Raw genomic sequence first — 24,364 nt, 5'->3', positions numbered from 1 at the left:
GATAAGTGCTAAGGGAGCCGAGGTGTAGTTATTACCCAGTGGCATGTACCATTACATACAACTGTATAAAGTCCTACAGTATGGGTACAGTAACAATATATAGTGTCAACAATTCTAAAATCAATCATTTTAATATAATAAACGATGCAATAGTTACCTAGTGACATGTACCACCCACTACACTTAAATTACAGAAACAAACCCTACAGTATGGGTACAGTAATAACCCAGACAGCACAAATACGTCGCTGCTACGTCGCTGCTCCCTACTTAGAATGGTTGGCGTTACATAGTATTTATGTCGTTTGCACATTGGCACTACGTAGCTTTGATGAAAAAGCGCCCTTAAAACGACGCTGATCCGGTGTATCCGCGACGTATTTTCCGACATACCTACGTCCAGCTTCCCCTTCTACGACTTTCATCCGATGTCTCCGCGATGTATTTTCCAAACTCCCTTTCGGCGACATGAATTCTGTACTACTTCTATCACAGTCTTGTTTTAATGTTTTATTTTTATTTTGTGTTTTGTCTTTTAGCAAAACTGAGTTCAAATTATGAAAGGTTTAACAATAAACTTTTATTAGGAATTAAAAATTTTAAAAAATTGCAAAATTATGTAAAACATTTGATATAAAATGTTTCTTATTTTAACATACACATATAAATATATAATAACTTACATACTACTAACTTAGCCTTAACTTTAAAAAAACAGAACATATTTACAAGTATTTATATATACATAAACTATTATATATATAAAACATAAAATAAATGTAAAAACTATCGCTGCCTTTTTCTGAGCCTGTCACTGGAAAGGCGAAGCCACTCTTTAATTATCTTCTCAGCTTCAGCCTCATTTGGAGTGGGGAGCAGCGGGTTTCTCATTGCTGATACTGGAAAAAAAAATCGGATTACAAAAAGAGTAGGTATATGTAGCTGTAACATTAGACATGAGTAATAGAATAAATAGTCTCGCTGTATTAAATGAAATTGTATTCATCCCAATGACTCAGTTTCTTTTTTTTTTCTCCAGTGAACAATTTAAGACAATGTACAATACAAAAATATGAAATATAACAACCCATTCAACTAATTAGCACATGGAGGGCAGTACGCAAGTGCACAGCCTTTGCAGAAATATTTCTTACACCTGCAGCACACAGTATGTGTTTTACAGTCCTTCTTTTGAGGGCAGAACTGACATCTCTTCCTCTTACTTGCCCTAGCTCTGGAAGTGGCTGTGGTAGCTGGATCCTCAGGTTGATCAGGGGCTCCTGCACTCTGAACAGCTTTCACAACTGCTGCTGAGGCTTCTGTGTGGGGGACATGCTTCCTTCTTTCAATGAGTGGAGTTACAAGTGCCTTTCCTAGCTGCTCCAGGAACACCCTCCTCTTGTTCTGCTTACGAGACATCCAGGTCGGGTTGATCTCCCTCCAAATCACAAAGGCATTGTAGGAGGAAACATCAATGATGTTGTGGAAGATGACCAGGGGCCAGCGGGCAGTCATTCTTCTGCAGCTATCTGTTCCAATCACCTTATCTAGGTTGTCCACACCTGGACCTTGTTGCGGTTGTAGTCTAGGATGATGATTGACTTCCTGTCCTCACGATCGCTAATGTCACCATCTGCGTGCAGTGTGCTCAGAAGAACTACATTCTTGTTTTTCTTTGGGAGGTAGGAAACTGGAGTGGTGGTGGGCGTGAAGGCAAACTTTGAGGAGAAGACCTTTCTCAGGAGCTGCAGTCCGAGTTCATAAGAGGTGAAGAAATTGTCACATGTCACATTGTGACCCCTCAGTCCCTCTGTCACATCAAGCACAACGTTTTGTTCTGCATGCCTGCCGTGTTGGTCATATGCTGCTGAGGACCATGTTATTTTGAAAGGAAAGTCTCTCTTTTAGCTTCAGGGTTTTCTTCTTCTTCTGAAGATGATTCATCATGCTCTGGGTTGTATTCCTCCCCATCTTCTTCTTCGGATACATGCTCCACTTCCTCTTCTGAATCAGAGTTGTCTTGCTGGACATCTGAGAAAATCAGCTCTACAGCCTCTTCAACGCTATAACGCACACTCATGGCTTCAGTACAGACAGAATTCTGGGTCCTGTTATCTGCAGCACCTTTATAACCTCTGGAAATAAACAGGTGGTCTTCTGAAGTCTGCGAGAACACCACCTGATTACTTCTGCTACTGATTGATCTGAGACACAACTAAAACATTGTAACATTCTGTGGGTTGTAAATAACTCTGTGACCTTGATTTCAACTCTATTTGCCTCACGGGTCATTTTGACCCGAAGACCACCTTTGTACCTTTTTTTGTACAGCTTACATGGAAATGTGAATAAAAGCAACATTTCACTTTTTCTATTGTTGGGGCCAATCTAGGAAAAGTCATACAATTTCAAGGTAAAAAAAAATAGCATTTAGTGGATTTTTGGGGGGGTTTTAACACAGTGGCGGGTCATTTTGACCCGAGGACAACAGGAGGGTTAATGCCATTAGACTGCAATAGCTTGTCATCTTTTGATAGAGCAATGAATTTTTGGCATATTAAACAATTCCACATGAGAATGGTAAGGCATTCATCTAGGATTAAAGACTACAGCCTATACACCATATAAAGACTACTGTACTCTGTTAATCAATGGAAGATCACAAAAATATCCATCCAGCAATGATCCTGTGGTTAGAAAATGACTACTGATTATGGTCTAGTGGACTAGAAGGTGCACAAACAAGATATCTTAAGTCAATATACAGAACTAAAAATTGTTGACAAAAATGTTTATACTTACAGACAATTGTGTCTTTCAGGTGTGTGTTTTTGATGGCCGTTTTCTCTCCTCTGCCACACCAGTTCAACTGCACAGCTAGTTGAGGAGCAAACACTTTGCCACCACAAATCCGCCACACTGTTTTTTTAAGTGTTTGTTCCCCAACCAGTGACAGTTTTGACACCTGAAGTTAATAATAATAATAATAATAATACATTTTATTTATATAGCGCTTTTCAAGATACTCAAAGACGCTTTACATAAGACAAATAATCAAAACAAATACGTACATACACCATACAAATCAAATCATAGTACAAAATCAAAATAGTACATCAACATCAAGAATAATTAAGATAAAAACAAAGAGAGCAGCATAAGACAGTTCATTAAAAATTAGCTAAATTATGAGAGAGAACAACAAATATAGAACAATTTCTTAAAATTAGACAGAAACAGGACAGATTTACATGCAATCAGGAAACTGAAAACTTTACAAGTTTTAGGATCTAGGACTTCACATTTCTGTCGTGATCTAAGTATAAAAACTATTAAAAAGAATAGCAAAAATAAAAGCATTTATTTCGTGTTGTTACAAGTTAAATGCCACTCTGAATAGATGAGTTTTGAGAAGTGACTTGAATTTGGACAGGTCAGGACAATCTCGTAGGTGTTTGGGGAGAGCATTCCATAAAGATGGAGCAGCTATGGAAAAGGCCCTGTCACCCCAGGTCCGGTGCTTGGTCCTAGAGGGTATGGACAGTAGGTTAGCCTCAGAAGAGCGAAGGCTACGGGAGGGAATGTGCTGATGGAGCAGGTCGGTGAGGTAGGATGGGGCCTGATTATGGAGAGCTTTGTGAGTGAATAGAAGAATTTTGAATTGAATGCGTTGAGCAACGGGAAGCCAATGAAGTTTTTGTAGAACAGGTGTAATATGATCACGGGAGCGAGTATGAGTAAGGAGGCGAGCAGCTGAATTCTGGATATACTGAAGTTTTTTTAGGATTTTGTTAGATGTACCATAAAGGATGCTATTGCAATAATCAATTCTGGATGTAATAAAAGCATGAATCAAGGTTTCGGCGGCAGAAAAGGAGAGTGATGGACGTAGACGTGCTATGTTTTTTAGATGAAAGAAAGCAGTTTTGGTGATGTGATTTACATGGCGGTCAAAAGAGAGGTTGCTATCAAAAATTACACCAAGATTTCGGATGTTAGAAGACGGAGACAAAGTGTCATTATCAATGGTAATTTGAAAATTTTTTGTGGTTTTTGCCAGGGTTGTAGGACCTACGATGATCATATCTGATTTTTCACAGTTTAATTTGAGGAAATTAGCTTTCATCCACAATTTCATTTCAGTGATGCAATTTGTCAGAGTGGAGTGAAGTTCAGTATTAATGGATTTGGAGGAGATGTAAAGCTGAATATCATCAGCATAGCAGTGGAAATGTAAACCATGCCGACGTATGATGTCACCAAGGGGGAGCATATAAAGAATAAACAAAAGGGGACCTAACACTGAGCCTTGGGGAACGCCTTGGGACAGTGGAGCAATGGCAGAACTACAATTGTTGATATTAACAAACTGTTGTCTGTTTACGAGATATGACCTTAACCACAAAAGGGCAGTACCAGTGATGTTGACAGAGGATTCAAGGCGGGACAGAAGAATGGAGTGATTAATGGTGTCAAAAGCTGCAGTAAGATCAAGGAGGACGAGAATATTAATTTGTCCAGAGTCTGAGGAAAGAAGAAGGTCATTTGTGACTTTGAGGAGGGCTGACTCAGTGCTGTGCTGGGGGCGGAAACCAGACTGAAATGATTCAAATAGATTATTGGAATTTAGGTGATCTTTGAGCTGTGAGGCAACAACACGTTCCAGTATTTTCGACAGAAATGGAAGATTGGAAATGGGCCGAAAGTTACTCATAATGTTAGAGTCAAGTCCAGGTTTTTTAAGTATGGGAGTAACAGCAGCCAATTTGAGTGATTGAGGGACTGAGCCAGAACTAAGAGAGGAATTGATTATCTCTGTGATAAGTGATGAGATAACTGGAAAACAACCCTTAACAAGTTTTGATGGAGCAGGATCCAAAACACAAGTGGAGCTTCGCATCCCTGTTAAGATCTCAGATAGGTCCAAATGAGACACAGGTGAGAACTGAGACAGAGGCTGGGTAATAAATTGAGGTGAGATAGGCGGAGAAACAGAGATGACAGGGGAAACTGTCAGAAAATTGTGGATATTCTCAACTTTTGTTTGAAAAAATGAGAGGTAAGAGTTACACTTGTCAACTGTAAAGGAATTGGTAGTATTGTCAACTGGTTTGAGAAGTTTATTTATTGTGGAAAAGAGAGTCTTAGGATTTGTTGATCCAGCATGTATGAGTTCGGAATAGTAAGTGGATCGGGCTGCCGTAAGAGCGTCTTTGTAATGTTGAAGATAATCAGAATAAATCTGATAATGTACTGTTAGACCGGTTTTCTTATAAAGTCTTTCAAGCTGGCGTTTACGGGATTTCATTTGGTGAAGCTCAATTGTGTACCATGGTGCAGAATGACTAAATGAAACAAATTTGGTTCTCAAAGGAGCCAGCTCATCAAGACATGAGGCGAGTATGTCATTATAGTAATCGACAAGGTCAGATGAATTACTAGACAGTACAGGACAGACAGACATCTTTTTAACAAGAGAATCTGAGAAAGCAGAGGGAGAGATATATTGAAGATTCCTGAAGGATATTTTACGTTTAGCTCTAGTGATGGGCCTAGTGACCTCAATGTCCATGATGATTGTCAAATGATCAGAGACAGTAAGGTCATGGCTGGACGGCTGATGAACTAGGACACCAGTAGAGCAGACAAGGTCAAGAGTATGACCTTTTTTATGAGTTGGAAAATGTATATGTTGTGTGAAATTAAAACACTGTAACAATTCCAAAAATTCCCTGGCAAATTTACAGTTGTTGTCATCAATATGGATGTTAAAATCACCCATAAGCAGTACAGAGGATGAGAGGGCACTAAGCTGGGTTAAAAAATCTGAAAAATCAGAGAGAAAGGAAGCGTTTGGCTTTGGCGGACGATAAACTACAGCAGTGACCAGAGGAGTAGGCCCTGACAACTTGAAAGCCAGGTGTTCAAAAGAAAGAGCAGCAGGAAAAGACAAAGTGGTTATTTTAATATCATCCCTATAGACTGCAGCAACACCACCACCTCGCCCTTCCATACGAGGTTCATCAATATACGAGTATCCCATTGGCGTGGTCTGATTTAACGTAAAATAATCCAAGGGTTTATGCCAAGTTTCAGTGAGACAGAAAAAGTCTAGTTCACTGTCAGATATAAATTCACTGAGTACAGTACTTTTTGTGTTGAGTGAACGAACATTAAGCAATGCCATTTTCAAGTGGTATTGTTGTGTAGTTGGCTGTGAGGAACGAGGAAGAGAACGGAGATTTGCTAAGTCCACTCCGCGTTTCCCATCCCACTCCGTGGACAGCGTTGTCATGGAGACTACACCGCTACTGGTGTGCAAGGCAGCAGCGCTCTGATGACGTGTTTGCGGAGCGACAGTGCGCACGGCTGACCAGAAGGATGGAATAGCGTTACCGTTTCGAAGATAAACAAGCTTTCTCCGGGAGCCCCTGTGAATATAACGAGGCCGGCGAAGGAGTCCAAGCTGTTTGATGACTGAAATACACGATGGAGTAGTGCAGTTGTTGAACTTCCTCAGCTGGTCAACGGAATAGTTCAACATCGTGCCGATCCCAGGAAAACTCATCCACCGTTCACCACCGGCCGCAGACGCGATGTAGAGTAGAAAGAACAAAAAGTATCAAAAGCACAAATAAAAGTATCAAAAGTAACATAAAAGAAATAGATCCACAAGGTGTGTAAAAAGATGAAAACGAAAAACGATAAAAATACAATAAAATACGGTAAAATACGGTAACGGTAGCGGCAGCCAAATGCGCCAGCGTCCACCATCACCATCAAGTTGACAAAAATATTCGGTAAGTAATGTACATGCAATGTACAATATATATATATATATATATATATATATATATATATATATATATTAGGGCTGTCAAACGATTAAAAATTTTAATCGCGATTAATCTCAGAATTTCATATAGTTAATCGCGATTAATCGCATTAAATAAAATCTGTGTAAATGTTATAGAAAACAAGGTTTTTTAAGTGAAATGTGAAAAGTGGACGTTTCTACACGAAGTGAGTGTGTTTTGACCCTTTTGGGGCTTCCATAGTTCATGGACTAGCGTGCTTGACTCCGGTATTCAGTGCCGTAACAGATTAAGTTAATAAAGTGTTTTGCTCCCGACAACTTGTGAATATACCGTGTATTTATTTCTTTATTATGCAAGTGCATCCCTACGACGCTCAGTTATATTATTTTAACAAACCGCAAATGAACAACGGTGGCAAGTCCGACATTAAAACGTTGGTTCTACCAGTCAAGTCTCAACATGAACTAGAATTTGCGTTAACGGCACTATTTTTTTTAATCGCGTTAAATTGAGATTGCGTTAATGCGTTATTATCGCGTTAACTTCGACAGCCCTAATATATATATATAGTGTGTGTGTGTGTGTGTAAGGTACAGTAAATTACCAATTTTTGCTTGAAGATCTTGTTTTGAAGATGGACTTCAAAGTCATTCAAGGCCTGAATGCTTTCCAGTGGAAGTCCATCTTCTTCCTCTTTATCTGCTGGTGCAGGTGGCATCTTCAGGCTGCTGTTACCCAAAAAGGGGCCTCTTTGGGTAATAACAGAAGTGAGATGCTGGACCTGGAGCTGCAGTTCCCCCAGCATCTCTAAGATGGCCCTCTCTGCTGCTGGGAAATCACATAATAATATCATGGTTATTCACACATCTTTATTAGATCAATAAATAAGACAATTAAGAATTTTATAAAATAGAATTTACTTAAACTTACGTGTGCATTGACCCGGCACTAGTCGGCCTGTAGGCAGACGGACTCTAGGTGCGTTAGCTATTAACACCAAGGACGGTATATTGGTCTACTCATAAGTATTTAAGTATAACAATAATAAGTGAGGTTAACCACAAATATAAAGTCACTGTAATTTGTGCAGTGCTGTTATCTTACCTGGTCCTGCTGACAGAATGTCACAGTGGCTTTCCAAACCAACACTTTGATTGTCTTCTGTCACTTAAGGAGAAAGGTAAGCACTTGGTAAGATTTAAGTTTGTCTTCTTAAACATGCTGAAGATCTATAGTGAAATTTTCTATTAAATTATTAAGAAACATTTTAGTTAATTGTAATGTTAATGACTGTAGAGAAACCTTACTTTGTTCTGTGATGGTGGACTGTCCATCTTGACTGAGCAATTGGATTTGTGACATCACTGAAAGCAAATAATTATGCATGGGTGATTAAACTTTTTATGAATTTGTAAGGTTATGTATATTTCTCTATTTGTTTTGATAAATACTTATCAAGCAGGGGGTTTCTATGAATAGCATATATGACAAATGTGATTTTACTCTGCTGTGTTGGTTCAGTGAACCAAGCATCCTGAATTCTTCCCTGATAGGACTGGGCCTTTGACATCACTGAAAAAAAGAAATAGGTATGTACTATATTCATAATTTAAATTTGTTATTCTAAGTTTGTTTTATTGTGGACTGAAATTAAAACTGCACTTCAGAATTTTTATTAGTTGGACAGGATAAAAGGAAAAAAAATACTGTAAGCTCTCTTAAATCTAGTCATTTCCACAGCATGTTTTATTAATTAGTAGGAGAATATCTCAGTTTCAACATTTGATATGTTTTCTTGGTACTATTTTCAATTAAAAATACAATGTAAATAATTTGCACATCATTGTATTCTGTTATTATTTATATGTTGCCCAGCATCCCAACTTTTTTGGAAAGTGTTGTAATGTTTTTATATATTTAATTTCTTCATTTTCAATGAACTTTACCTTGTCTAGATTCTGGGAAGAAGCACTCATCCTGTGACATCACTAAAAAATCATAATTTGGTAAGTACACTGTCCATTTTAAAAACCTGCTTTTTTCAATATGCGTTTATGCGTGATGTTTGAAATACTAAGCTTCTATAAATATGATGGAACTGAAAAAAAATGATTTTATTTTTCTCTGGGCATTGGTTATATTATTATAGACTAGCTTTGCACTGCTTAGTCCTCAAACAGTTTAACAAACACATTCTTAACAGTATCTAACTAATTATAGTGAATATTAACAATCTTCAGTATGAGATTTCTAATAAACGTCCAGTAATACTTGTGGAAATGTGAAATATCATAAGCTTTAAAGCCAGTGTTGTGTTTTAAAGATTTGCCAGGCTTTTCCCAGTCTTTCAAACTATATTTTATTCAGGCAATGGAATGAAAAGATTTAAGTCTTCTGAGCTATTGTGTTTCCTAAAATTCAAGGGGCCCTATAAGGTGGTATAAGTATATAAACAAGATTCAAAATGTATTTTTATTATTATTTTATCAAAATAAGGCTGAGGGTGGTTTTTTTTTTTTTTTTTTTTTTGGTGATGTCACAAAAATGCCAGGCGCATGTATGTATCTGTTCAGCCTTCAGCCATTTAGACCCATCTAGTCCAGCTCAAGTTGCAAAGAGTGTTACATCTTGGACTGCTTTTTTTTTTTTTTTTTTTTTTTTTTTTTGGGGAAGAAAAATACACTAAACTTACTACTTCTGTTTGTTCCAGGATTTCGATGGTCAGCAGGTGGTGGTGGTGGTATTGGTGGTGGTGGTAGGGAATGCACTGTTTTCTTTTTCATTTTGAGATTCTGTTTTTGAGGGCTGGGATGCCATTTTGCTTGAGACTTTTCAATAAATTCAAATGGCTTTTTAGGTCTAAAAAGTAAAAGAAAAATCAAATAGAAATCTTCATGAAGTACTACACAATGTTGTGTGACATGTTATAAAATTACTTTCGTTTTCGTGGGAAATCATTGTCTGAATTTAAATCCGAGGTCTCGCAGGATATTCTCCATTTCTGGACGACCTTGTCCAAACAATCTGTAATATATTTTGCATGCAGACAATTAAATGCATAATATACAGTCATGGGAAAAAGTAAGTACACCCTCTTTGAATTTTATGTTTTTATGTATCAGGACATAATATAAATCATCTGTTCTTCATCAGGTCTTACCATTATATAAATACAACCTCAGATAGACAATAACACATAACAAATTACACCATCTCATTATTTATATAAAAAACTAGATCAAAATACAAAAAGCAGTGTGTGAAAAAATAAGTACACCCTTACTGTTTCTAAAGGAATTAAGAGGGTATTTATCAGTCAGGTTCTGCTAATCAAATGATCTTGATTAACTGATGATTAGTAAGTGTGATCACGTCTATAAAATCAGAAGTTTTGGCACTTCTTGTGGTCTGGACCATTCAGGTGTGTGTAAACACAATACCAAGTAGGAAAGACATCAACAATGATCTTAGACAAAGAATTGTTCCTGCTGATTATTCTGGGAAGGGTTATAAAGCCATTTCCAAATCTGAAGTTCATCGTTCTACAGTAAGAAAGATCATTTACAAGTGGAAAACATTCAAGGCAGCTTCCCAGTAGTAGACGTCCCTGCAAGTTCACCACGAGATCAGACTGTGCAATGCTCTGAGAAATTGCAAAACATCCAAGAGCTTCATCTAAGACTCTACAGGCTTCGGTTAGCATGTTAAATGTTCAATTTAATGACTGTTCAACTAAAACAAAAAGACTGAACAAGTTTGGCCTGCTGGAAGGGTTTCTGAAAGAAAATGTTCTCTCTTTAAAATGAACATGACAAAACAGATTAAGTTTGCAAAGTTGCATCTGAAATAAACCACAAGATTTCTGGAACAATGTCCTGTGGACAGACGAAACCAAAATTTAGATATTTGGCCAAAATTCACAACGGCACATCTGACAAAAAACAAACACAGCATATCAGCACAAACACCCCATACAAACTGTCAATCATGGTGGTGAAGGGGTGACGATTAGGGGTTTGTGTTACAGTCACAGGATCTGGACAGATTACAGCCGTTGAGATCATTTACAAATGAATGGACACAAACCTTAGTGAACTGAAGTAATGTTGTAAAGAAGAGTGGAGTAAAATTTCTCCAGAACGATGTTAGAGACTGATAAAGTCATACAGAAAACCATTACTACAACTTATTACTAATAAATGAGATTCTACATGCTATTCATTCATGGGGTGTACTTATTTTTTCACATACTGCTTTTTCTATTTTGGTCTAGTGTTTTTATACAAATGAATGAATGAGTGTAATTTATTATGCATTATTGTTTATCTGAGACTGTATTTATATAATTTTAAGACCTGATAAGAAATAGATGGTTTTTATTATGTCTGAATACACAAAACCATAGAATTCAAAGAGGGTGTACTTACTTTTTCACATGACTGTACATACAGTACAGACCAAAAGTTTGGACACACCTTCTCATTCAAAGATTGTTCTTTTTTTTCATGACTATGAACATGGTAGATTCACACTGAAGGCATCAAAACTATGAATTAACACATGTGGAATTATATACTTAACAAAAGTGTGAAACAACTGAAAATATGTTTTATATTATAGTAGCCACCTTTTGCTTTGATTACTGCTTTGCAGTAGAGCACATCCGTTCACCTTTTCTGCGCCGCACAAAGACACGGTGGTTGGAACCAAAGATCTCAAATTTGGACTGATCAGACCAAAGCACAGATTTTCACTGGTCTAATGTCCATTCCTTGTGTTCTTTAGCCCAAACAAGTCTCTTCTGCTTGTTGCCTGTCCTTAGCAGAGGTTTCCTAACAGCTATTTTACCATGAAGGCCTGATGCACACAGTCTCCTCTTAACCGTTGTTCTAGAGATGTGTCTGCTGCTACAACTCTGTGTGGCATTTACCTGGTCTCTAATCTGAGCTGCTGTTAACCTGCGATTTCTGAGGCTGGTGACTCGTATGAGCTTATCCTCCGCAGCAGAGGTGACTCTTGGTCTTCCTTTCCTGGGGCGGTCCTCGTGTAAGCCAGTTTCTTTGTAGCGCTTGATGGTTTTTGCGACTGCACTTGGGGACACTTTCTAAATTTTCCCAATTTTTCGGACTGACTGATCTTCAGTTCTTAAAGTAATGATGGCCACTCATTTTTCTTTACTTAGCTGCTTTTTTTCTTGCCATAATACAAATTCTAACAGTCTATTCAGTAGGACTATCAGCTGTGTATCCACCTGACTTCTGCACAACACAACTGATGGTCCCAACCCCATTTATAAGGCAAGAAATCCCACTTATTAAACCTGACAGGGGACACCTGAGAAGTGAAAACCATTTCAGGTGACTACCTCTTAAAGCTCATCAAGAGAATGCCAAGAGTGTGCGAAGCAGTAATCAAAGCAACAGGTGGCTACTTTGAAGAACCGAGAATATAAAACATATTTTCAGTTGTTTCACACTTTTTTGTTAAGTATATAATTCCACATGTGTTAATTCATAGTTTTGATGCCTTCAGTGTGAATCTACAATTTTCATAGTCATGAAAATAAGTCATGAACTCTTTGAATGAGAAGGGTGTGTCCAAACTTTTGGTCTGTACTGTATAATGTACATAATATAGATAATGTTTATCTAATCAATATTCTTATACATTTTAGATTACCTGAGCTGTAAAGGATACGAGCTTGGTGCTGTGTCCATCCTCTGCTCACATTTGGGACCTCACTGCCTCGGATACTCTTTAGAAGTTTGGCTTTGTCTGTGTATGGAGGCCACCATGATATGCCCTCATGGTACCACTCTGCTGCCACCGGGCTTGTTGTTCCCTCATCCACAAATTCAACCAGTAGGTACATTCCTATCATACAGGGATCTATCATGCTACTCATATGTCATGAAAACTATAAAAAAAAATAAACTTGATTATGAAGAAGAAAATTTTAAAAAACTCAGTGGGGATGAAAAGGGAGGTTCTGGTAGCAAATTTCTCATGAACTGGTATGCAGAAGGGGAAAAGATACAAATTTCATCTTATATGGCAAAACAAATGCCTTCTGTTTAACTTCTGAAAATTTGCAATATTCAGTGGCCCCTGAGACCTTGTCTATTAAGTAGATGCCAAGTGTGGCTGAGGAAAGAGGGTATTCGAAGAATGATTCCTGTTCGAGAAAACAGCAGTATGCAATGTAGACCTCATTTCCATGGGAGAAAATATTTTTCACTCTGGCAACTTTGTTGTTGATGTAAATAAAGCTGTTGGCTTCATCTAATCTCAATGAGAAACTCTGTGTCCTCAGTTCGCGATACTGACTGGCTGTTTGGATGGACCTGGGAAGTGGACCACATGCATGAACTTTGTATAATCCCATTCTTTTCCTATTTCGATTCAGTTTTTTGGGCCTCTCTGACAGTCTTCTAATGACCTGACTGAGTGGGAAGCCAGGTTTTCTAATTAGCTTTTTAATCTGGTGAAGGAAAGATTCAAGTTTAAATGCACTGAAATTATCGAGTGCACCATGTATTTTTACATCTTGTGCCAAGTGAACAAGGTTGTGTACATTGTAAGACATGAACTTTTCCCCATAGAGCTCTTGAAAGTGCTTCACAAATAAAACCAAAATGTCATTAGCATACTCAAGATGGTCTCGGAGTAGCTGTTTGCTGGATAAAATGAACACTCCCACAAAAAGTAGAAGAAAGTTTTGGTATGCTGTTGTAATGAGTGTGCTATTTAAAAGAACAGGCCCACTGTACAACAAAAACTGCCGGAACTCAGTAGCTTTCCACCTGTCTAACTCTCTTACAGACCTTGGTTGTCGCGAGAATTCCAAGGGAACATTTTTACGGATTTGCTGAAGTCTGCTTGAAAGGTTGTCAACAGTAGAGGCAGGCAGTCTGCAGGACAAAGGACCCCGTAGCCACAACAAAAGGAGCCTGCGCATAACACCAAGGCACACAAGGTGCATATAGTCTAATGGAAAGCCTGTTACCATTTTCAGTGATGTTCTTTGCAGTGGTGTGGGACCATGATGATGTTCTTCATCTATTTGAGCCCTGAATGACTCATCTGTTCTGAGTAAAGCATCAATTTCAGGAAAAACAACTCGATTCTCAATATACTTCCCCTCTTGGGTACATTTCCCACAGCCACTATAGCCAGAGTGACCGTTTATGTTTTTCACAAAGGCACATGCCGGAGCATCACAAACTACTGTGCACAGCCTTAAGTACAGGAAATCTCCTTTGTAATTAAATCCTTTTTCCAGATTAGAAATGTCTGACACAAAATCTTCTAGGAAGGCATCCAGGGATCCTGGTTTTTGGTTGCCACAAAACAAACCTATTATGACTGGGTCATGTTTTGGAAGATTTTCAATAATTCCTAGAATTGGCCAAAACTGTGTGGTGGAACTCTTGAATAAAGGTAAACCATCAATATTGACCTGGAGGTTCAGAAGGTGTGTTTCTTTTATGACATGCTTGTGTTCTTCTAAGAGATGTGTAATAGCTTCAAGCACACCAAAATGGTAATACTGTCCCCCAGCAATATCTTTGCAGGTCATTTTTGTAGAACGAACAGTTCCAAGCAATGTTCTTGCATCATGAGGGAGTTTTGGGTGGTAATCTGCCAGGATCTTTAGGAGACTGTTTAAAGCAGAATGTGTAACATTTTGCTCAACAGCCCATGATGCCAGTCTACTATGCAGAGAGGCTTGGACTTCTGAATCTGAGTCTGTGTCTGATTCTGTTTCTGTGAGTTCAAAGGCATCAAAAAATTCCTCGTTGTCCTCATTGGACAAACAGTCTTCAATTTCCTCAGTATTTTGTTCCTGCCTTTGATATGGACTCCCACAGCCCAGTTCATTTACGTAGACAGAAATTAATTGTTCATTAACTCTGGCTTTGGATTTTCTTCTTATTGTCCAATATGAGGGTGTTGTGAAAGCCATACTGAGAATTTAAAAAGACCAAACATGAAACATAAAATAAATGTTTTAAACAGTCTTCTGTTCCATCTTGACAATGGTTACTTACTGGATGCAGATGAAAAACTTCACAGGATAATCACAGAATTGGAAATCTGTTTTAAGAGAAATATATTAATTATAACAAAAACTATAGTATTACTTATGTCATGCTCCGTTACTGTAGAACATAATTGTAGAACTTCACTATTTAAGTTATAACTCAAGTATTTCAAGAACAGAGTCATAATATTTCAAGATTAAAATAATTATTTTAAGATTAAACTTAAAATTTTGAGAATGTGAAATCACTGTGGACTACCCAACAGCATTTGATGGTAGTGTGTGAGGCACACGGAAACATTCTACTAAAAGGCTCAGGTATTGAATCGGCAAAAGAACTGGATTCTAAAATAAATTACACATCATTTACTGATGTTTAATCACAAACCTGACCGAGGAAAGTGTTAGTAATATTATCAGAAAACCCCAATGCAGCCCTAAAGATGGTCATGTGTTTTTACGGTTAGAATTTGGATTCTGGTAGTCCAATGACGCTCTAAATATTATAACTATTACAACTTTAATCTCAAAATAATTATGACTTTGATCTCATTACGATTTTAAACTTTACATTTTTTGGTCACCATCATAAATATGACTTTAGTATTAAATATTTTGATAATCTTGAAGTAGAGCTTAATCACAAAATATTATGTCTTTCTTGATATCTTTTATTTTGACCCTAACTGACCCTAAAACACTATTTCAATAAACTTCTTCAGTTTGTAAGTTTTGTTTGTTGTAATGGGATTGATGGCAGACGTGGGTGTGGTTAGACCTGTAGCCCCCCTAAAAAGTGAGAAAAAGAAAGACGTGTCTGTTATATTTAGGGTGGACAATGTGTATTTAACTGTTGTGGATAACATACTAGTCATAATTATTTTATTCACTTGGGCCAATCCATTAAATTATTCTGGAGCATTTTCTGAATGTGCAATGTGTTCCCAAAACATTTTAAATAGTCTCTAACAAAACATAAAGATTTTATTTGTTTTATCTGTGATGAACAAGTAAACGTAGATTTATTGTAAGAGGTTTTGCCCAGATGGGATTCCACAGCGCTTCTTCAGATATAGGCGCGCATGTTTTCTAAGCTCCAGCGCATCTGTTACTGATTGACGCGCTCTCCCTCACCAAAGCTCACTAAGTGGGAGTGATCTTGGCTAATCGCCTCTTTGGCTTCCTCCAAGTCCCTGCTATTGGTTTGCAGAAGTGTCAATCACTTCTTCTGACCCAGAGTTGTAAGCGAATCCCTGGCCAGAGCGCACTGCACATAACAATATTGCATCTCAATTTTTTTTACCCTTTTAATTAAATCACAAAATACAATATATATTAAAATGTAAAAAAATATTCGAACATTTTATATTATTTACATATTTAATTTGCATATGGGACATCAATTTAGTCCCGCCCTCAGCTCGCTGGTCCGATCGGCGTAATTTGGTGATTGGTGGTTCTGGATGTCAGTCAGATCTTTCTCTGAAAGTAGGCGCTTCTTGTCTGCAGTGAGCTGTAAACAGTTAGTCCACGTGTGGGAGCAGAACGGGGGATGCTCGTGGATTTGTCCTCCTCTGTTATCAGTAGTGGCACGTAATTAAGCTTTAAGAAATGTCGGTAATGTGTTAAGTTCTTGTTTAAATGGTAATTGTCCAGTATATGTCAGTGATATTGTGCTGAACGTGAGCAGCTCAGCTGTTTAGCCTGTTGGAGTCAGACACGTTGGACATTTAGTTTAAAGTGTGTGTTTAAACTGTGCCTAATGTTTTACTACTGAACATCTTAGAGCTTAAGAGAATTTACAGTGTTCCGTTTTGTTGGTGCTCGATGGTCAACTAATAAATCACGACTCTGAGTCGACTCAGTGTTAACCACGGCACGGCGTAGAGGAATCGACTCCTCTGGCGATCGGTGTAGAGGAATCGACTCCTCTGAATTATATATTTCGAGAATTAATGAAATATTAAACGTTTAATAATGTTGTTCCTCTCAAACTGAAAATGAAAAATATTGTTTGGTATTTTATTTACCACAACAATCCATCTGTGTTAGCCTCAAAGCTAACTCAAGTTAACCTGGTTAATCTAAAAAGATTTATTTTATTCTGATTAATATACCGGTATATTATATTGTTTTGTCACCCATTATAACATATTAATTTTTCATATCTTGTGTTTTATTTTATTTATTTCTTACCTCTAAACTCCTTAAAGCCAGAAATAACGAACTGAGGGTGAAAAACGGCTTTTTATACCCTCAAACTGCGCGAGACTGCTAGCGCGTGCAGTCACTTTCACACTTTCCCGCCGCCCTCCTCAGGGTGTTCAGTCTAGTAAATATCATCAGCTACACTGTATGGACTAAAGTATTCTTTTATAACACCCCATTCTAAATCCATAGACCTTTATATATAGTCTGTTCCCCTCTGCAGCTATAACAGCTCCCATTCTTCTGGGAAGGCTTTCTACAAGAGTGTGTCTGTGGGAAATGGATCAGTTCATATAGCATCTGTGAGATCAGACAGTGATGTTGGATGAGAGGACCTGGCTCACAATCTTCATTCTAGTTTATCCCAGCAGTGTTTGAGGGGGTTGAGGTCAGAGCTCTGTATGGGCATTCACTAAGTGCTTGATTTTATACACTATATGGACAAAAGTATTGGGACACACTTCTTAATCACTAAATTTAGGGGGTTTGTTCAGTCCCATTGCCACAGGTATATAAAATCAAACACCTAGTGAATGCCAGGAGAATGAGTGCACAGTGTCAACCCAGTTTGGTGGAGCAGGGATAATGTTATGGGGTTTTTCAGGGCTTGGTCTAGGCCTGGGAATGAGAATTCTTAATGCTTCATTACACCAAGTCATTTTGGACAGTTATTTGGTTTCAACTTTGTGGGAACTGTTTGGAGAAGGCTCTTTTCTGTTTGTACATGACTGTGTCCCAGTGTACAAAGAAAGGTTCATAAAGGCATGGTTGGGTGAGTTTGGTCTGGAAGAACGTGATCGGTCCACACAGAGCTCTGACCACAACCCCATCGAACACCTTTGCTGGGAAATGGAGAATGGAGATTGTGAGCCATGTCTTCTTGTCCATCACTTCCTGACCTCACAAATGCTCTTATGGATGAATGGACAATAATTCCCACAGACACACTCAAATCTTGTAGAAAGCCTTCACAGTGGGATGTCATGAATTCTCCTGTAGGTGTAATATGTAGGTGTCCAAATACTTTTGTCCCTATTAGGTGTATATGTAGGATTTAGAGCAGCTAGACCAAGGTATGCTTCATTGCATTTGATCAGGAGGAGAAACTTTTACTTGCTACAGGGGATGACGCTATATTTAACACGAAACAAATACATTGGGTCCTGGTTTGCTTTTATACTGGTCATATGTATTTGCAGTTGAACCAAAATTAGGGAACAAAGTGACACGTGACAAGCCTGCAAGCATAGATGTGTTGAGTGAGACGCATCGAAGGCAGTTCAGTACGCTTGGTGGTCAATAGATTCATGTGGACTCAGACAAAACAGTGAGTTTTGCTAATCAATAGTTAATAAATACATTGATTAACAATATTTATATAGCACATCAACATGTTTACATAGTTACATCAGTATGCATTTTTTTAAAGAAAAGAGTTACCTTGGTTAAAGAGCATTTATCCATGTATGAATGTATGTATTTATTCATGTATTTAGCAGTGGCCCTAATATGCTGTCGTAGCAAACATACCTTTCTCCAACAAAACAGTTGCATAGTGAAGACACAAGTGTGCTCGGGCCCAGAACATAGCAGTGTGCACAGGGGAAAAGGGAGTACAATCATTCTCTGGTATTGTACAAGGCAACAGCGCCTAGTGTGAGTGCACCTTTATGTTCTTAAACTTGGTATGGTTGTCAAAAGAAGTCATATCCTAATTTTTATTGATATATTTAACTGAGGGTCTGTGTAATCTTAACTTACTGACTAGTGTAAACTTTGACTTTTAAATACAACAGAAGGAGAAGAAGCCAAAATTGACTTGCAGGTGCAGAAATCTGCTATTAAAAGGGAAACATTCAAACGCCTCATGTCTAGACAGGACATGACACATTAAAACACATTTATATATCTGTGCACACACACACACACATGTGCCTTGTCCTTGTTTTTACTATGCACTTATTTACCATTCATCATAAATTCATTAAATGAATGTCTCATGAACTTAAACAGTTTGTCTGTGCTCTTTCCTCTGCGTTGTCCTGCATATAGTCTCCACCATGGTTTGTTGTGCTGCCTGGAGATGCTCCTGTCGCTCAGAGTGACTGACACACATCTTAACATTACCAGAGATTACACCAACAAAAATGAGGTAATCCTATTCAAACACTGCATTTGCACTTTTTACAAACAAAAACCACAGCACTGGGAAGCTTAAAGTTTGATTTATTTAAAGTAAGGAATAGGGAAAGGTCATTGGGATCTGTTAAAAAATATATACAGGGTGGGCCATTTATATGGATACACCTAAATAAAATGGGAATGGTTGGTGATATTAACTTCCTGTTTGTGACACATTAGTATATGGGAGGGGGAAAACTTTTCAAGATGGGTGGTGACCATGGCGGCCATTTTGAAGTCGGCCATTTTGGATCCAACTTTAGTTTTTTCAATGGGAAGAGGGTCATGTGACACATCAAACTTATTGAGAATTTCACAAGAAAAACAATGGTGTGCTTGGTTTTAACGTAACTTTATTCTTTCATGAGTTATTTACAAGTTTCTGACCACTTATAAAATGTGTTCAAAGTGCTGCCCATTGTGTTGGATTGTCAATGCAACCCTCTTCTCCCACTCTTCACACACTGATAGCAACACCGCAGAAGAAATGCTAGCACAGGCTTCCAGTATCCGTAGTTTCAGAAGACCAATCCACTTTCCAGGAAACTGTTCATCTAGGAATTCTCGGACCTGACACCCATAATGTGGTGGTGCACCATCTTGCTGGAAAAACTCAGGGAACGTGCCAGCTTCAGTGCATAAAGAGGGAAACACATCATCATGTAGCAATTTCAAATATCCAGTGGCCTTGAGGTTTCCATTGATGAAGAATGGCCCCACTATCTTTGTACCCCATATACCACACCATACCATCAATTTTTGTGTTCCAACAGTCTTGGAGGGATCTATCCAATGTGGGTTAGTGTCAGACCAATAGCGGTGGTTTTGTTTGTTAACTTCACCATTCACATAAAAGTTTGCCTCATCACTGAACAAAATGTTCTGTGTAAACTGAGGGTCCTGTTCCAATTTTTGTTTTGCCCATTCTGCAAATTCAGTGCGCCGATCTGGGTCATCATCGTTGAGATGCTGCAGCAGCTGGAGTTTGTAAGGGTGCCATTTGTGAGTAGCTAATATCCGCTGAAGGGATGTTCGACTGATGCCACTTTCCAGTGACATGCGGCGAGTGCTACGCTGTGGGCTCTTGCTGAATGAAGCTAGGACAGCCACTGATGTTTCCTCATTAGTGACAGTTTTCATGCGTCCACATTTTGGCAAATCCAACACTGAACCAGTTTCACGAAACTTGCTAACTGTAGCATGGGAGATGGGTGGTCTCGTAGGGTGTCTTTCATTAAAATCTGCTGCAATGACCCGGGTACTGCGTTCACCAGACATCAACACAATTTCTATCTGCGTGTTAACCTCTGCGACATGTCAATGGCTGTAAACAAAGAGAAGCTTGTAAATAACTCATGATAGAATAAAGTTAAAACCAAGCACACCATTGTTTTTCTTGTGAAATTCTCAATAAGTTTGATGTGTCACATGACCCTCTTCCCATTGAAAAAACTAAAGTTGGATCCAAAATGGCCGACTTCAAAATGGCCGCCATGGTCACCACCCATCTTGAAAAGTTTTCCCCCTCCCATATACTAATGTGCCACAAACAGGAAGTTAATATCACCAACCATTCCCATTTTATTTAGGTGTATCCATATAAATGGCCCACCCTGTAGACAAGAAAAAAAGCAAAAGCAGCACTAAAATAATAAAGAACAATAATGCTGCTCTCAAACAAAGTGAATTGGGGGCAAATCATTTAAAGACCACTTTTTCAAAATGACTAAATTGAGGCATTAGTCAGACTAAACACAAAAGGGACGAAATAGATCAATCACTTTGCTGCTGGTCCAACAGGTTACAAGACCCTGCAGGTAGTGCAGGGTTCCTCTACCAAGAATAAGAGCCCTGCAAAGATGGATGCAGGGTGTTAGAACTGGGCCTGGTGTGTTCACAGAGGTTTTTGGTTTTCTAAAACTGAAGGTAAATGGATTGACATAACTTGAAATGGAATGGGTGTTGACCTTGAATGAAATTGCAGCCACAGCAAATGTTGAATTTTAATCTAGCCTTGGTCCACTTGGCAGTCTGTAGCATCACTGTGGCATCACTGCTCCTTCACCATGCAGCACCCAGTGCTCCTACAGTAGGTTATTAATATACACCATCAAGATTGCTTAAGTATAACTTACATTTAATATAGTAAAAGAGTAACTTTTTTATTTTTTACATTTTACTTTTATACGGTAGTACAATATTTTTGTACTGAGCATGAGCTTCCCATAAAGCCTATTATGATCAATTGTTTAAGACGTTTAACTCGCCTTGTATTTTCAGTCTCACTAACTTTTTCTTTTTCCTTTGTTATTAATTTAAAATCAGACGAGTTGCAACATAAGGTGATAGTCAAGAGAATCACAATGCCTACAGCATAATAAATAGGCTGTTTGTGGTTAATGTGTTGCATACTTTATTCAGTATACTAGCCTTATTTGTTAATGTTCCCTAAATTGACTAATTTAGTATGGGATAATTCACTAAGATGTGTTAATGCACAGATATTCAGTCTTATGCTTTAAATATTTTACCGTTTGAATGTGCATCACTCCATGCTCCACCACTGGGGTAAAAAATGTGACCCGTTGGAGTGATATTTTATATTTTAATATTTATTATTTTCACAAAACAGAATTAAACAAATGTGAAAATAATGACAGGCAATCACAGTTTATAGGTATTACCAGACTTAATTTTTTATGTGTCAAATATATGACTTAAAGATATTGCTAGAATTGAAAAACTATACAGGCGAGTCTCGCTTCAGCATCTGTCTGTGAGGAGTTTGGAGCTTCTCCCTGTGTCTGTGTGGGTTTTCGCCAGGTGCTCTGGTTCCCTCCCTGCTCCTGAAAAACACAAAGGGTAGGCTTATTGGATACACGTAATTGCCCCTCGGTGTGTGTGTGTGTGGTATGTGGTATATGTATTCCTGCTTTGTGCTGAGTGATTCCGGGAGGGCTCCGGACAAACCACCACTCTGACGGACTAAGCAGATGAGAAAATGTCTGACTGACTATCAGAATACACTGCTGTATTGCTTTTCAAAGATTATTGCCCTAATTTTAGTTTTTCTATTAGTTCAACCCTACTAAAAACAAGTTTGGCGTAAAGGACTGCCTGAAAGATCAATCTGAGGTGCTGCATGCAGTACATGTGATGTTTAAGGAACTAAACCACTTAATGTTTGGTTATTATGTAACGTGTACAGCAAATATACTGTCTTCTGTAACTTGATCTATTGAGCTATTTTAGCTGAAACACTCATTTGTTGTGTATATATTTTGTAAAAAAAAAAAACAGATCTGATGCCACTGCAGCAGGACAGTACAGCAATAACAATATGGCAGTGTTCGTCATAACCTAATTTGGTGATGTTTTCTTCACTTGGCTTTGTCTACCATTGTTTTGCTTAACAACACTCAACTTATTCTTTCTTTTCTTCCTTTTGACACAGGTTTTGGCTCGAATCTCAGCATGTACAACGGACATCATCTTATGGAGCAGCAGCTTAAGTTGTCTTCAACCTTCAAAAGTTCAAACACATCACTTCCCTGCTGTGTACCCTTCCCTGGCTTCCTGTAGCAGCCTCCCCTTGAGTGAACAGCAGAATGACTGTCTTAGAACAGAGTCAAACTTAGGAGAGTCTCCTAAATTATAGAAAAGCTCTTAGTGCTGCTAGAGCAAAATATTTCTCCTCGCTAGAAGAAAACAAAACTAATCCTACATTTAATACTGTAGCAAAACTAACTAGGAAGACCACCACTACAGAAGCATCCACACCATCAGTATTTAGCAGCGACAACTTTATGAATTTTTTCAGTGATGAAGTTGAAAACATATGGCACAAAATTAATACTATTAATCTAAACCTGAGCAATCTGATGACAAACCAACTAGATGTCAGTATAGTTACATCAGATCAGCGTTTAGAGTCTTTTAACCCTCTCCGTGAGACCAAGTTAATTTCACTAATTTCTTGATCAAAATCGACAACATGTATACTAGATCCCGTACCCACAACTTTCCTAAAACAGATACAACTCTTTTAAAAAAGATCAATTCATCTCTTAGTACTGGCTATGTCCCTAAATCATTTAAAGCAGTTATCAAACCTCTGGCAAAAAACCTAACCTAGACCCCTGCCAGTTGTCTAATTACAGACCGATATCAACCCTCCCCTTCATCTCCAAAATCCTAGAAAAGGTTGTAGCACAGCAGCTATGTTCATACCTGCATAGAAATAACATTTGTCAGTCAGGGTTTAGGCCTCATCATAGCACAGAGACAGCGCTGGTTAAAGTTGTGAATGACCTGTTACTGGCCTCTGATCAGGGTTGTGTCTCCCTGCTTGTACTGCTTGACTTAAGTGCAGCTTTTGACACCATTGATCTCCTTTATAGGCTAGAAAATATTGTTGGAGTTTAGGGAACAGCCTATTTGAGTGACCGTTATCAGTTTGTAGATGTAAATGGTGAATATTCTATGCACAGTAAGGTTAAGTTTGGTGTTCCACAAGGTTCTGTTTTAGGCCCATCTATGTACAGTGTATCACAAAAGTGAGTACACCCCTCACATTTCTGCAGATATTTAAGTATATCTTTTCATGGGACAACACTGACAAAATGACACTTTGACACAATGAAAAGTAGTCTGTGTGCAGCTTATATAACAGTGTAAATTTATTCTTCCCTCAATATACAGCCATTAATGTCTAAACCACCAGCAACAAAAGTGAGTACACCCCTAAGAGACTACACCCCTAAATGTCCAAATTGAGCACTGCTTGTCATTTTCCCTCCAAAATGTCATGTGACTTGTTAGTGTTACTAGGTCCCAGGTGTGCATAGGGAGCAGGTGTGTTCAATTTAGTAGTACAGCTCTCACACTCTCTCATACTGGTCACTGAAAGTTCCAACATGGCACCTCATGGCAAAGAACCCTCTGAGGATCTTAAAAGACGAATTGTTGCGCTACATGAAGATGGCCAAGGCTACAAGAAGATTGCCAACACCCTGAAACTGAGCTGCAGCACAGTGGCCAAGATCATCCAGCATTTTAAAAGAGCAGGGTCCATTCAGAACAGACCTCGCGTTGGTCGTCCAAAGAAGCTGAG

At 38.3% G+C, this 24,364-nt stretch overlaps 1 protein-coding gene and 1 pseudogene across 4 annotated transcripts; one reads left to right on the top strand and one right to left on the bottom strand.

Annotated features, from left to right (window-relative positions):
- The window catches only part of LOC134326282 (zinc finger protein 850-like), a 151,292-nt pseudogene that overhangs the window by 111,043 nt on the left and 15,885 nt on the right, over positions 1 to 24,364 (top strand).
- Positions 613 to 12,568, bottom strand: LOC134326885 (uncharacterized). Of its 4 annotated transcripts, none has more exons than XM_063009007.1 (9): positions 12,498 to 12,568; positions 9,511 to 9,677; positions 8,322 to 8,390; positions 8,126 to 8,182; positions 7,923 to 7,985; positions 7,749 to 7,805; positions 7,423 to 7,646; positions 2,803 to 2,965; positions 613 to 899 (listed from the first exon to the last, which is right to left on the bottom strand). In XM_063009007.1, exons 1-9 carry the CDS (start codon positions 12,533 to 12,535, stop codon positions 787 to 789), a joined length of 951 nt encoding a protein of 316 aa, XP_062865077.1. In that variant the 5' UTR covers positions 12,536 to 12,568; the 3' UTR covers positions 613 to 786. The 4 variants fall into 4 exon arrangements, with proteins under 4 accessions (XP_062865077.1, XP_062865078.1, XP_062865079.1 ...); XM_063009008.1 differs by having other exon boundaries at positions 7,423 to 7,643; XM_063009009.1 differs by having other exon boundaries at positions 7,749 to 7,775.

Source organism: Trichomycterus rosablanca, chromosome 14, assembly GCF_030014385.1.
Source record: "Trichomycterus rosablanca isolate fTriRos1 chromosome 14, fTriRos1.hap1, whole genome shotgun sequence".
In the NCBI taxonomy this organism is placed as follows: Eukaryota; Metazoa; Chordata; class Actinopteri; order Siluriformes; family Trichomycteridae; genus Trichomycterus; species Trichomycterus rosablanca.
This window is presented reverse-complemented; position numbering and strand designations above follow the sequence as displayed.